The sequence below is a fragment of the Nematolebias whitei genome, chromosome 18 (genome assembly GCF_014905685.2).
Source record: "Nematolebias whitei isolate Nwh7 chromosome 18, NemWhi1, whole genome shotgun sequence".
NCBI classification, from domain to species: domain Eukaryota; kingdom Metazoa; phylum Chordata; class Actinopteri; order Cyprinodontiformes; family Rivulidae; genus Nematolebias; species Nematolebias whitei.
This window is the reverse complement of record NC_056515.1, coordinates 17,518,557-17,533,379: the sequence shown is the minus strand read 5'-3', so window position 1 is coordinate 17,533,379 and position 14,823 is coordinate 17,518,557. Positions and strand designations below refer to the sequence as shown.

General features: G+C 40.3%; 1 protein-coding gene across 1 annotated transcript in view; it reads left to right on the top strand.

The window, feature by feature from the left end:
- slc12a2 (solute carrier family 12 member 2) overlaps nt 1-14,823 on the top strand; it is a gene marked incomplete in the record, with an annotated part of 71,385 nt that overhangs the window by 19,107 nt on the left and 37,455 nt on the right. The window contains 3 exon segments of the mRNA XM_037692719.1: nt 8,597-8,716; nt 9,406-9,481; nt 10,284-10,379. Of these exon segments, the coding sequence (XP_037548647.1) occupies nt 8,597-8,716; nt 9,406-9,481; nt 10,284-10,379 (292 nt within the window).

Genomic DNA, 14,823 nt, shown 5'->3' with positions numbered 1-14,823 from the left:
GTTTTTTTTTTAATTGTCATGTTTTTAAATGAAATGAATACACTTTATAAAAATAAAACATAAAAGTGAAAGAAGGTGGGATCTTTTTTTTTTTTTTTTTTTTTTTTTTTTTTGTTGAACATGAATGCAATGCAGGTAAACCAGCACTGCTACACTCTTGACTTTAAGGCATTTTAGTATCACTGCAGTACAGCTAAATAAACTCAAACCTGTCTAATAAAGATAAGATGAAACTTTTTTGATCCTGCAGGAAATTGTTGTGCCAGAGTTTCAGGACAAAGGAACATACACAAGGAATCACACTCTGTAAAAGCAGTCTTTCACTAACCTAATTACCATCAGTCCTGTTCAACTTGTGGTTAGATTTAACCAGTGATTAAAAATGTAAACTTAGTTTAGTCCACTCCTCTAAGTTATTGTAAGTGGCATATTATGATAATCATAATTACACCAGTAGCATCGCCTGGCATCAATTTTTGTCCAGATGTTTAAAAAAACATTTTTTTCCTAGAAGCAGAATAATTCACTTTAATACCACCAGCCTCACACCACATGAGACCCAGTTCAAGAAATCCACATGTGGGAACAGAAACTTTAATAAACCACTCCGGTAGAACCAGCCCTGAGTTTCACAAGTGTTAGTACTTTGAAATTATTGTTTTGTTTTAAAAGAACAATCATTTTGAATGGTATAAACATTTAGAGATGCCATGAATCTGAGTATTGGTAGTCTTATTGACGTGCTCTTCTATCGGGTAATGTTCCAATAAAGCCACAGTTTTGTTCATTTCCTGTTTGTGCAGCTGCTTCTGTCCATTAATTGTCAAGGATATGCGTTTGCTCTTTTTATATTAAAGGAAATTGACAATTTAAATAAAATGAATAAAGCCACAAATCACTTACATAGGCCCAGTTTACAGAATAAATGGAAAAACAACAGAAAAAGTAAACCTGAATATTATTTACTTACTACCATACCAATTACTTGATGTATTCTTAATAATGCAACACAATGAAACAAATTTCAGTTATGAAGTTTAACATTTAATATAAATTGTTGCACCTTTCAAATAAGTCCAAATGATTTCCCGGTATGTGGTGACAGTATTATTATTATTTTTAGCACGTCTTGTTTTACTGTTTGCAGCTGTGTTCAACGTCATAAATGCCTTTGAGGAGAGGCTGTGTCTATGGAAAGCTTTTCATCTTGCTCTTGTGTGGCCGCATCAGACCGTCACCACGTTTAGAACTACTTTTCAGGCAGCTTACAATTTAATTAGTGCTGTTATTTGAAACTGTCAAGTCAAATTCAGCAGCAGTAAACATGTCACGCTATTGTTCTGTGTGAAAATGTATCTCTCGTTGGCCAACAGGTTTTCTCCTGGCCCTTTTTTTTTTATCTCTTTATCTGGGGAAACAAACACAGCGACCCTATGAATGAACTGCTTTTTGAAAGGGTCGCTTTTTACCACAGTTATTCGAGCCTTAGAGTGTTGTACATGAGAAATATGATATTGTGTACGAGTCACACTTACGCCCACACTCCATTCTGTTTGTTGGCTGTAAACCCCGAGGAGTAACTTGCTTTGTCCCAGAACAAATGGGCTTTTTTTTGGACCAGTTCCAACACATCTCTTGCTAATTATTATATACTACCAGGACTCATTTGTGTCATTTTAGCATAGTAATGCTTTGCACAGTTGTAGAGTTTGATGTACTGTTCTTGCAGCTGAAATGGGTTTTCCCACGCAGCATCACTATGAAACAAAACTGAAAACAAATTGTATATCAGAATAAGTAAAGGAATCACTGTCCAACCTGAAAAGTACATCTACAGTGCAGTGCCTTTAAAAAAAATAATTTTATTGGATATGTTGTTGTTTTATTGTTATAAGTCAGTCATGACCAATGAAAATTGACAAAATAAAGCAAAATAAAAAAGGCAAAGCCTTCAATGTCAAAGTGAAATCAAACAGAGTAATACCACTTAAATAAAATATGCATTGTAAAGATATTGGTTGCATAAATAGCCACCCCCTTTGAAGCAACTGTCTTAATACAACTCATAGAAAAGTGTAGTATGACATATGCGAATTGATGAATGAATCTGATTTGCAGAAACAACAATTTCAGACTGATAGGGACCTCTTAAAGACTGAGCTGTCAGAACAGGCTCAATCATATGAGGAGAGGATTAGGGATAAAGAACAAGCGTACCGAGCCGCGTGTGCAGAGAACGATGTGGTACAAGCACAGTTGCAGGTGGCATTAAAGGAGCTGGACGCTTGCAAGAAAGAAAAGGCGATGATACTCCGACAATGGCTGAATTTAAAAAGTGAATGTCAGACAACACAGGAGCGCCTGACAGCTTGTGAGGAGAAAGTAGCTACAGCTACAAACCAGATTTCTGAAATGGGGCGAGCTGGTCTGAGACTCAGAGACGAACAGTATCAGGGCCCGGGTCAGCCACAACCACCCCAGATAGACCTGCACCGATATGTACCTCTTCCTCCTGACACTATGCCGCCTATACACTCGAAAGGTCTTCGTCCGCTTCGACCCCCAAACTGTGATCAAACAACACATCAACCTTAAAAACGAGTGGCTAAACAAACCATGGTATACGGTATCCCTAGAAAGTGCAAAAGGAGAGATCCGGCACGTCCTAAGGCAACTACATAAATTTACTTACACCCAACAAGAGTTGGGCGGAATAAGTACAAGGCAAAAGCGCAGCATCGGCGGGCTTCTGCTTGCTGCATCGTCACTAGGATCGCTGTTTAGCCTAGGTTTGTCCGCATACAACACTGTCAGTATAACGTCTCTAAAACAACACGTGTCTGAAGTAGAGAATGAGGTCCCAAAAATCCGAGCACTAATGGACCTTCAACAAACTCAACTGAGACAAGTGACTGAAACAGCGAAAGATACTGTTCTAGTGCTTAATACTCACACCCAGGAAATCAAAGCCCTCGTACATGCGGTAAATGAATTAACTCTTAAGGTTGAAATGGATTACACTGTCGCACACCTGATAGATAGAATCTTCGCCGACATGCTTAGAGATATCAGTTCGTCGGTAGATACACTAGCCACCGGTAGGATCCCACCGTATCTAGTCTCGCTACAGATGGTGAACGACATCCTCAGCTCCGCTACACGCGAAAGAGTTACGCAAACACAGGCTCACCTGGCTTACACTCTCGGTAGCGCAATCCCAATCTACGTCGATCACAAGAAGTTTGAAATGGCATTCCTTATCAACCTACCGATAATTCCCTCAAACGGCATATACAGACTCAGGGACGTCGTAAATGTTGGCAATTGGCACGGCGAAAACCATGTTCAAATTGACACACCAAGAATGGTTGCGTACCACGACGACAACCCCTCAGTTTACCTAGCTCCAAACCTGCAGATGTGTGTTCTCACTCGGGAGATACACTATCTGTGCCCGAGCAAACCGTTTATGTGGAATAAAACCGCGGGCATATGCGGATTAACACCTATTCCGGAAAATTCTAAGTGCTCAACGACCATAACGCCGCGACACCTGGCTAAGACCGCAAAGGCTGAAATCGTTGGATCACGTTGGCTAGTGAACGCCCCCCAAAGAGAGGCAATCATGGCCTACGAACAGCCTGGAGCAAATAGACCCCTGACCTTACCGGACAAAACAATGTGGATCAGTGTTCCCCAGGGAACAACTATACACATTGATGATTTGACGCTCTATCACCTCGATCCGGGACAATGGGAAACAACTCTGGACGACTCAGAGTACCTAAAAAACATGACTATAGACATAGATCCCGGAACCTTGGGAAGGATCCGGTTCGAGGGTACTAAGGTCGTCGACTTGGAACCGTTAAACGGAGTTCTCAAGTCTCTCAGGTCCGAGAATAATAACCCAATCCAACCGATTGCCTATGCGTGGTCAAGTGCAGACACGTTAATCGTAGCCCTGCAAATGATGATATTCCTCGTGTTATGCGGGATACTCATATCCCTGTTCCGAGGCCTCCGGTCACTCCGAGTCCAACAAGATCTCCATGCAGTGCACCTCAATGTGATTATGTCTCGCGCACGCGGGTCTAAAAAGAAACAAACAAATAAACGGGACAGCGTGACTGAATCTGGCAACCAGGGTGAGGAGAAGCAGTGAAACGATGTTTCTAGATGCTTAGTCACTACTCTTGTCGGTGTTGAAACGTTGTTTAGTTGATTTTGGTATTGTTTCTGAAGGAAGAATGAATTTTGTTGTGTAGTTAAGTTAGAGACTAAGAGGCCTTTAACCATGCCAACATGCAGTTCATTCATTAAATTGCAATCTTTGCGGAGTCAATGTATATTATTGCTACCTTAAGTACCATAATCTACATTGATCTCACAACGCTTAAGCCGAACCTACTCGAACAATTCTATTCGGGGGGATAGCTAATTCTTTTTGATAAGTCTCGCCATAGACTTCCAAAACATTTATGGGGAAACCAAACACCCAATCTCAAGTCGTTCGTCTAAAAGACAACAGACAATTGCACCAAACTATATTTTACCATGTAAAGCTAACTTAAGCCAAGTTAGAAATGGAAAAATAGTTTGGAACCCTTTTCTATAGGCATAAACCCCTGTAGTTACCCTTTTCAGCATGCTCCACCCCTTAACTGGTAGTCGTAGCTGTTCCCAACCATAATAGCTTACACACCAGGTGCATATAGTTTAAGGCCTTATGTAAAATCCCCTTCATAAGCCCACCTTAAACCACATAATTGCATGACACATTGAACCAGAACGGCACAGGCTGGACGTCGCTGGAGACAACCTTCGCTGGAGGCGACCTGCAATCCTGACGTTGGTCTCCACTCTTCATCCAGTGGCCGCATCTTCAGTTCAATCCAAGGGTACCCCTCTGTATGCTGATTAATCAACACTTCCAATCGTTGTGGATTTACCGTTGTGGATTGTGCACGCTCTTTGGGGAATCAGCTTGGCCACGGTACACTTGGTCGAAAATAGAACCTTCTACCTGGTTGATGATAAAATCAGCGTCGGCGTAGGGTTCCTTTCTGACTCTTTCAGCATCTCCATGAGGACAGCCAAACCCTTAGAGAGTCGTGCGAGGTTATCCAAACAGAAGTTATAATTCCCAAATTCCAATCTGCATCCTGGGTTGTCAGAATTCTGAACTCCTTCAGAACTCTCTTCAGAGAGTTAAACTCTGGAACTCTTTACTCTTTTTCTCTCTTTAACTCTTTAACTCTTGTTCACTCTTTAACTCTTTAACTCTTTTTTTTTCTTAGCTCTTTTTTTCTCTCTTGTTCACTCTGGCGAGAACCGGGAAGTTGCCACATTTAAATGAGTTGACTTCCGGGTCATTTTAGAGCTTTCTGATTGGTGGATGGACCAGATCAGAGGTGTGGTTTGTGATGTAAGGTGTTATCAAAGTCAAGGGCAGAGAATGAGATTGTTTAAAAAAGACAGAAAGATTATTGGAGAAAACCAGACTTCGTGGAGTCAAACTCTCCTGTATCTTCTGTGAAGATTAAACATGACATTTCTTCTCAGTAAACATTTTAGTTGACCGAAAGTCGACCTTTAACATACTTACAAATTTGCTCATTGAAGACAGAAAAATCAAGAAATGCATATTACCCTGATTTCTTCTTTGAATGAGGAATAAAAATCATTACTTACTGTTTATGTAAATAAAATGAGTAGTTCTCTTCAACCTGTAAACATTGAGTGAACTAACACAATTTGATTATCAAACATTTGTAAAATAGTAATGATCATAGAGAATTGTCTTTTCTACTTGATTAATTCAAGAAAGAAAGTCTCCAGATGGCTCAAACTGTATTTCTGGATGCAGATCAATGAAATAACAGTCTCTGTCCATCTGGTCAGTTTTGACATGGGCCTAGTCCACTACAAAAGGTAATCGAAAAGTAGAAGTCAGGATGGATACAAAAAGATTTCCATTGCCCTAACCCATCCAAGAGTTCTGTTAAAGCCATCAAGTTATAGAAATAATTTGGGACATGTATAAACTGACCAAGAGCAGGCTGTCCTCACAAACTGAGTGACCGTGCAAGAAGGAGAATGGTGAGAGGCCACCAAGAGACCCCCGACCACTTTGAAACATTTACAGACCTCAGCAGGTGAGAGTGGAGAGACTGTGCGTACAACTATTGCCTGAGTTCCTCACCGGTCTGAGCTTTTTGGCAGAAGGGCAACCAAAAAGCCACTGTTAAAGAAAACGCATAAAATTTTGACTGGCTGCCAAGATGCACTTGACATCACTCTTCAGTGCATATCGACTCAGAACACCCACTTCACTGCTAATCAATGCTCATAGGTTTTAAAGTGGAGGAATGACCATTAACCCAAGGTCGTCATGGTTTCTCAACTTGAAATGCCTCGATTAAAAGCCTTCTCAATTAAGGTCAATTTTGCATATGAATGGGCATCCATGCCCATAGCATAGCTACGTTAGCTTTTAATGGTTAGTCACCCATAACGCAGTTCAATTTGCACAATAATCCAGCAAAGCAGCAACAGAGTAATTGAGCACAGTCGATTGCTTTTGTAATGTATCTCATACAACATGAAGTTAGTACCATCCATCCATTATCTTTACCTGCTTCTTCCTTTTTGGGTCTCGGGGGGGTCACTGGTGCCCATGTCCAGCAGTCGGTGTGCAAGAGGTGTGGTACATCCTGGACAGGTCTCCAGTCCATCACAGGGACATGGAGACAAACGAGACAGACAACCATTCACTCTCTCTCTCACGCCTAGGGGCAATTTAGAGTTACCAATCAGCCAAACATGCATGTTTTTGGTCTGTGGGAGGAAACCGTAGTACCCGGAGAAAATGCACGCATGCACGGAGAGAACATGCAAACTCCACCCTGAAAGGCCCCCGGAACCATAGTTTATTATAAGTCGCAGATACTTTCTCTCATGGTGTTATGAATCCTACCCTCAATACGCCCGGTCCACTGTAACAGCCTATGAACTGCGTGTGCTTCTGTCTGTTGGTAGTTGAACACTGGTACCTTCATATTGGCTTCCCAAGCCTTTTTGAGATGCCAAAAACAAAGACATGTGCAGAAGTCAGCCCATATTTTCCATTAGTCTTGTACAGCAGGAAGATTTGTTAAAATTGAGAATTACTATTTTATCAGATAAATATTTATGCCCATTAAATAGCGCCCTTTTTTTTTTTTGCCTAATCTCTGCTGTGAATGCATCTTTAACTTGGAAGTTTTTGTTTGGAAACCCTTAAAGCAAGCAGGATAAAATAAATTCATCCAACCATCCATTATCTTTATATCTTTCTATATTTATTACTAATAAATTGTTGTAATTTTTGAAGACAGAATTATTAAAATATTAGTAGGGTTACAGTCTAGTAGTGCCAGGAAGGAACATGGACTACTGGTAATAATTTTTACTTGCATTATTTGAAATTGTTTATAAAAAGATTACCGATTTTAGATGTGCTATTTTATCTTGAGGTGAAATTATTTAAGGTTTAGGAATTAAATTTGTTTGTTGTTGTTTAATCCGGCTTGCAAGCTATCACACATTATCAGTTTATCAGAACTGATAGAGATTAAGAAGAGAGAGAGAGACCGTGCCCTCGCAAGAGCGCACAGCCTTTGGATTTGTTTCTGCCAATTTAATTCTTATTACGAAACATATATAACACCAAAACAGATATTTGTAGCCCCAGATTAAAGCAATGTTTTGTCTCTGTTTAACTTCATTTTATTTTCCCCAAACTCACAAAGTTGTCTCTGTGAGAGAATCCTAGACTGTGTGAGCTGCAAAGCATGCTGGGTAACCTTATCCGTGTAATGTTTCTTGACGGTTTACGATGTTTCTGTGTGGAAATGGGTTATTCTTGTTAACGTCTCGTTCAGGTTTGTTTTGGCATTTGCTGTATGTTAAAGTCTGTTGTTGTCTGTAAACTGACACCGTGAGTCAGAGGTTGTTCCTGGTACGTAGCGATTGGTTACGTAGTGAGCACCCTTGATGAAACGTGAAGGGTGACAGGGTGACACCTGGTCTGCCTGGCCTGGTCTATAGCATTGTGTTATGTAAGTCAATGCTTTTGGCGGGGTGCTCGTCCGGTTGAGTAGCCCTGCTGTAGAGTGTATTCATAAACCCAACAGGGTGCAAGTTGTTCTTGCAACATATCAAAGACTTCTCCATTTTAACTCTTGTAGTAACACAAGAACAGACTGTTCTATGTCCAGATCAAATCTATTGACCGAGTCAAACTTTGAATTCTTTCTGGTTCTCCCTTTTTTTTTTTGCCTTAACATGCCCATTTTTATGTCATAATATATTTACTTTTTAAAGCACTAAATCTTTTTTTTTTCCTGTAAATGTTCAATATTTTTCTTAATTCTTAAAACCATATGGGTGATGAGACACGTACCCGTGTCTTGTTGTAAAGTACTTCCTGCTCTGGCCCTAAGCTTACCTTGGACAGCTCATCTAGAACATCCATCTGTTTCTTTGTGACAGGACGTCAGCGTCGTCTCAGTCTGTGGTCGCTGTGTACATGTAACTGTTGTTTGTGTCTCAGGAGCCATTTGAGGATGGCTTTGCCAACGGTGATGAGCTGACACCGGCTGAGGAGGCTGCTGCAAAAGAAGCAGCCGAGCCCAAAGGAGTGGTCAAGTTTGGCTGGATTAAAGGAGTGTTGGTGAGTCGCTTTAAAAATCCACTTTTCTTCTAGTAAATCATCTCCCGTCTTAATGTTTTTATTGAAATTTCTCACTTGTCATGACGTCGTCCAGTACTTTTTCTTGTTACAGTTACGACAGCACAATCTAAAACATACATTTTATTAATTGCCTGTTTTCTGTGAAAAATATTTAATCTAGTAAACTTTAACCCTCAAAGCTGTTTATTTATAATGAAAGTATATTTAAAAGACTGTTTACTTCTCATTATGTCCGTTATATTTAATATGTTGTAGCTTTGAGTGAAAATTTAATCTCAATGTTGTTTTTTACACGTTTGATTTTACTAGATCAGACGCAGGTATGATCAAAAGTTGCATCCCGTGTTGGTGAGATAAACTCATGGGGAGGAATAACTCGACGTTCAATCAACAGAATGAATTAGCCATGATGAAATATCGCTGAACATTATTAAATATTACCTTTATAATTTAAACCTTATTACAACAATATTTATTGAATGAAATGTTTTCTTGTTTGCTTTAATCAGATGTTTAATTGATAATTTTCCTAACTGGGTTCAGACGGTCTTGGATTTATTTATTTATTTTTAAAGATAATAAGGTTTTTGCATTTTGAGCAGCCACTAGATGTTGAAAGGACCGGCCCTCTTCCAGCTGCTCACTGGAACAAATCCTTGTCTTTGCAGGTTCGCTGCATGTTGAACATCTGGGGGGTGATGCTCTTTATCCGTATGACATGGATCGTTGGCCAGGCTGGAATTGGTAAGTGCCAATCCAATATTCAGACGGTTTTCAACTCAAAGAACGTTGAATTTAGAACACCTGCCAGCGAGGCACCTTGTTAACCAGGTGCACCGTGTGCAGAGGTTGAAACTCTTCTGGCTGTTCTTGGTTTGAGTTCTGACCAGAACTCGTTTCTATTCTTTATCATTTCTGCTTTCTTCGTCCTTGTGATGTTGAATAAAAGCCACAAGGGCTCAGAAGAACATTTACAAATAAGCTTCCTTTTATCTGCAGCTCTAAACCAGAAACTTGTTTATTTACAAAGAAATGCAATCATCTCGTCTACTGCAGGAAATGTCCTGGACGCAATAACTCTTGGATATATGTGGCTTTTTCTCATGCTACTTTAGCCTCTTTTAGTGGTAAATCATGACCAGTTACACAGATTTACTTCTGTTCCTGCATCCAGGGCAGATGTTTGCAGTCTTCATCCTTCTCTTGTTTTGATGCTCTCTCATCATCAGGGCTTGAAAACAGACAACAGGCAGCCTGCAGATACTTGACAAATTCTTATGTCCGCATTCAAATTAGCAAGCAGAAGCACAAAGTTCATATTTACTGACAGGTTTATGTTAAACAGTCAATAACCCCACCACCCAGCACTCACTGATTCTCTACTTTGATGTGAAATGTAGTCACAAAGTGTCACGTAGCAGATTTAATTGCAGGGGCTTGTCTTCATGGCTGTGCTGTTACTCTTCACACACTCTCACACTGATGACAGGACTTTGTTCGGTGTTACATTTTTTTCTCATTGAATGTGTTTCGGTTTGTTTTGCAGTTCTTGCCTGCGTGATCGTCTGCATGGCCACTGTTGTGACGACCATCACTGGCCTCTCTACCTCTGCTATAGCTACCAATGGATTTGTTCGAGGAGGTATTGAATTATTTTTTTATTCATCTGCCATCTCAAGAGACTGCCACAGAGGGACAGAAAGAAGCTCTGACTAGTGACTAAGCTGGGGTCACCTGTGGAGCATCTAGTCTTAATATGTCATTTAATTCAGTTTAACTCATTATCATATCATACACTCATGGATACAGGTTTATTTTGGGTGAGGTTACAGAGAGGTGAATGCACACCACTGTGATGTCTGAGCAATGAGAGAAATTCAGCAAATCCCTGGGTTGCAACACTTGTGTCAAAGAATGAAGGTGGTTACAGCTCAGATCTTAACAAACACGCCTTTTGATCACTGGGCCCAGCAAAACGACTCATCAGTGTTTCATCGCAAAATCAAAAGTTAGTCTTGAAGTAGGAACATTTTTAAATTTTTGCTAAGCACAAGATCCTGTTTCAGTTTTGACGAGAAGGAACAAGGTTTTCCACGACTGGTTCCTTTTCCCAACGTGTTTCGACTGACACTTTATTCAACTTGATTTAAAAAAGGAGCAGCTCAACTTAAACAAAACTTTAACTAGGTGTAAATTAGGGCTGTGTGATATGGCATAAAATTAATATCCTGATATATAATGTGATGGGTGGCGGTAACGATGTATATCACGATATGTTTGATATACCACCAATATTGATGTACCACAATGGTACATGCTCATTCAACCTCTGCTCGACTGCCTGGCTGACATCAGGGACTGGATGGCTTTAAATTTCTTAAGTTTCAATGAAAAGAAGTCTGAAGTCATGTTGTTTCCTCCCAACGACACGATCACAAACCACTGCATCGACCTTTCTGCTCTAACCCTGTCAGAAAAACAAAGTGTCACTAATCTGGGCGTGATAATGGACCCTTCCCTGAAACTTAACAATTGTCTAAACATGATTGTTAAATCATGTTTCTTCCAACTGAGGCGGCTGTCTAAACTGAAGCCCATATCGTCCAAAAAGAACCTGGAGACAGTAATACATGCATTCATTACATCTAGGCTTGATTACTGCAATTCACTCCTGTTTGGTATCAGTCAAACCTCCATTACACGACTACAACTGGTCCAGAATGCAGCAGCCTGACTTTTAACCAGTACAGGCAAAAGAGAGCACGTTACACCAGTTTTGGCCTCACTGCACTGGCTACCAGTTCACTTTCGAATCCAGTTCAAAATACTCCTGTATGTCTACAAATCACTGAACAGTGTAACCCCCCCCCCCCCCCCAATCTCTCTGATCTGCTACAACCGTATGTCCCACCACGTTCCCTGAGGTCAGCGGACCAGTTGCTCCTCACAGTTCCAGGAACTCGTCTTAAGCGCAGAGGTGACAGGGCCTTCTCTGTAGCAGGACCGAGACTTTGGAATGAGTTACCGCTGCTTGTAAGACAGGCCCCCTCCCTCTCGGTTTTCAAATCCCGTTTAAAAACTCACTACTATTCAGTAGCTTTCAACACCAGAGGATCTGTGTTTGATCCTGTACGCTCCACACTGGTTTGTAATCATATTTATTATCTGCATCGTTTTATGTCTATATTTTTGATTTACTTCATTTTGTTTATTGCGTTGTGTGTTGTCTGTTGTTCTGTCTGCACAGCACTTTGGTTGGCCTTGTAGCTGTTTTAAGTGCTCTATAAATAAAATGGTATGGTATGTTTTTGGTATAAAACTTGCAATAGGAATAAAAAAGCATATGGTGTCCTTTTGCCATAATTTATTTTGAAAACTGTTATACGACAAAATAATCCCAGTCAAGAAAATTCCACTACTAGGTCCAGAGAGTTTTTAAATAATAAACAAATCAAGTATTGGGCTTCTTTCTTGTAGTGCAAAACAGTGTAAAAGATATCAAATGTAGTTTTAGCCTTATGTTTTAAACAAAAAAACATGTTGTTAACTCTTAACAGTTTCCAGTCTTGCTTAAGAAATGAACAGCAACAGAGCAGCATGTTGCATATTAAAAAAGTGCACACTGAAACACTTAACAAAACTCAAATTCAAAATCTCGTTGTCATTTTAGTCTAAAGATTGTTGGTCAAGAACACCAGCTTGTCCTTGTCCAGAAGCCGATGGAAACTTCTGGCGAGGATGCGAACTAACGAGTCACCTTGACCCGAAGGAAGCCTTTCGTTTCCTGGTGGTGGTGGAAAAAGTCACGGAAAGGTTCTGTATTGGTCGCAGAGCGAAGCCCCCACACCTTTTGTTTCGACGCAGGTTTCTGCTCCTGGTTTGACTGTTTAGATCCAAACCGGGTCCAGATAATGGATGTTTTTGCTCCTGCCTTTTTAACGAGCTCCTCCCCCCTCAGCCACGCTGCTACCTGCTTGCTCTATGCTTTGACGCCAGCCGATTACATCATCAGTAAGCACTGCTGCGGTTAACTGGTAGAAGACAGAGCTCTATTGTAGGCTAAATGTCTATCGTTTCTACCGTGTTCCGTATGTATCGCACATTCCTAGTGTAAATTGTTACATATTTTTGAAGCTTTCTGAAGTGGCGGTACGGTGGTGCAGTTAGTAGAGCTGCTGTCTCTCAGTGAGAAGGTTGCTGGGTTAAATCCTGGTTGGGGGCCCTTTCTGGGTGGAGTTTGCTTGTTCCCTCCGTGCATGCGTAGGTTTTCTCCGGGTACTCCGGTTTCCCCTCACAGACCAAAAACATGCATGTTAGTCTGATTGGTGACTAAATTGTCCCTAGGTGTGAGTGAGAGAGTGAATGGTTGTTTGTCTCTGTGTCCACTTCATCTCGCACAGCGACAGTGATGGGGGCACCAGTGACACCCGCGACCCAAAAAGGAAGAAGAGGGTAAAGATGATGGATGGGTGTTTCTGTAGTTCACAGCACCTAGAAAGTCAGTATTTTGTTTACTAAAAGTCTTCTCATTTGTGAGGTCTGTGTCATTTGGTTATTTACCACACATCCCACCATCGCAGTAAGAGAAAGCAACTTTTCCACCACTTTCCATCCTCTAATGGTTGTGTATTTGATATCGTAGCAAACACATTATTCTCGAGACGGATCATGCATTTTCATATAGATCTTAAAGAGAGCAGAGCGCTTATAACTTTGGGTGCAATATTAATTAAAACCCAAATTATTCCATTTAAAGGTAGATGTTTCCTTTCCTTACCCTGATCTGAACTTTGTTAGTTTTTAGTCATTGCATCCTTCACTCAACCACTCTTGCTTTGGTTAAACATCCAAAGATTTTAATGCACATACTTCCTACAGAGTGTACGCGCTTTCCTTGTGAATTAAATCTATTACGTCGAAGTAAGTGCCCGCCAGGAGCGAGTCTGGCTCGCAACACATTTTGATTTTGTCCACCTCCTATGGCTCAATCCCAATCATGCTGAATTTTATTAATTAATTTATTTATTTTCCCGTTCATATCTTTTCAACAACACTAATGTGTTTCTATAAGGTCCTTTGGCATTTGAAGAAGCCACAGTTGACAAATATTTGAATTTTTTTTTTTAAAAAGCCAGAACGAAAAACATTGTGTGCACAGGTGACACTGATTACAGGTGTCCTACTAGCATGGCAGTTTTCTAGTAGGACTCATTTTTGGTACGGTTTAATAGGAACTATGTATTGAGTGAGATGAAGTTATAATAAATGGATAAAAGAATTTAACCACATCTGACCATCACAACAACAGGAACTGTACTGAGTCTGTCCCTGTTCTGCAGCTTTAACAGCTCCTACTCATCTTATTGGGATTTTGTGCCCATTTATTCCATAAAGGCTGCATTAGGTCAGGGTCTTACGATGAAAGAGAAGATCTATGTCTAATTTCATCCTCAATGGTGCTGATGGTCAGGGCTCTGAACAGGCCACTCATGTTCTTCCACACTGAACTCAACATTGTAAGAGGTTTATCCCAGTAGCATGTTAGGTTGTTGCTGCTATTCACATTATTATTAAAAGTGCACATTGGTTATTCAGTACTTTGCTTTTAGTATTGACACTAAGTTTTAATTAAAAAAAGTTTTATTCATAAAAATGTACATGATTTGCACTAAAGTATTAGCTGCAGTGCTATCAAATGAGGGAGTAATAAAAGCAGCAGCGTAACTAATTTTGAGTTATTGCATGAAAGACACTTCAGTCACTTCAGGCTATAAAATGAACAAGTTGAGCACTGATTATGAAATAAGCAAGTTGTGCTGTCCAGAAGGTAGAGTTGTGGTTTATAAACTTAGATCCATGATACTATCTGCAGTCCGCTTTATAAACTGGAGATGTAATGAGAGAGAAAATATTGCGACAGCAGAAATGGTAACGGAATAAGTTTACAGGACTCCATACACAAACATCACCACGGTTTCAGCTTATCTGTGCAGACTTTTCAAGGACAGTGCTCAAATCAATACTGTTGCAATTTTTGGATACCTCAGTATATTATCTAACCATATGACTACTCAGCCTATTTTATA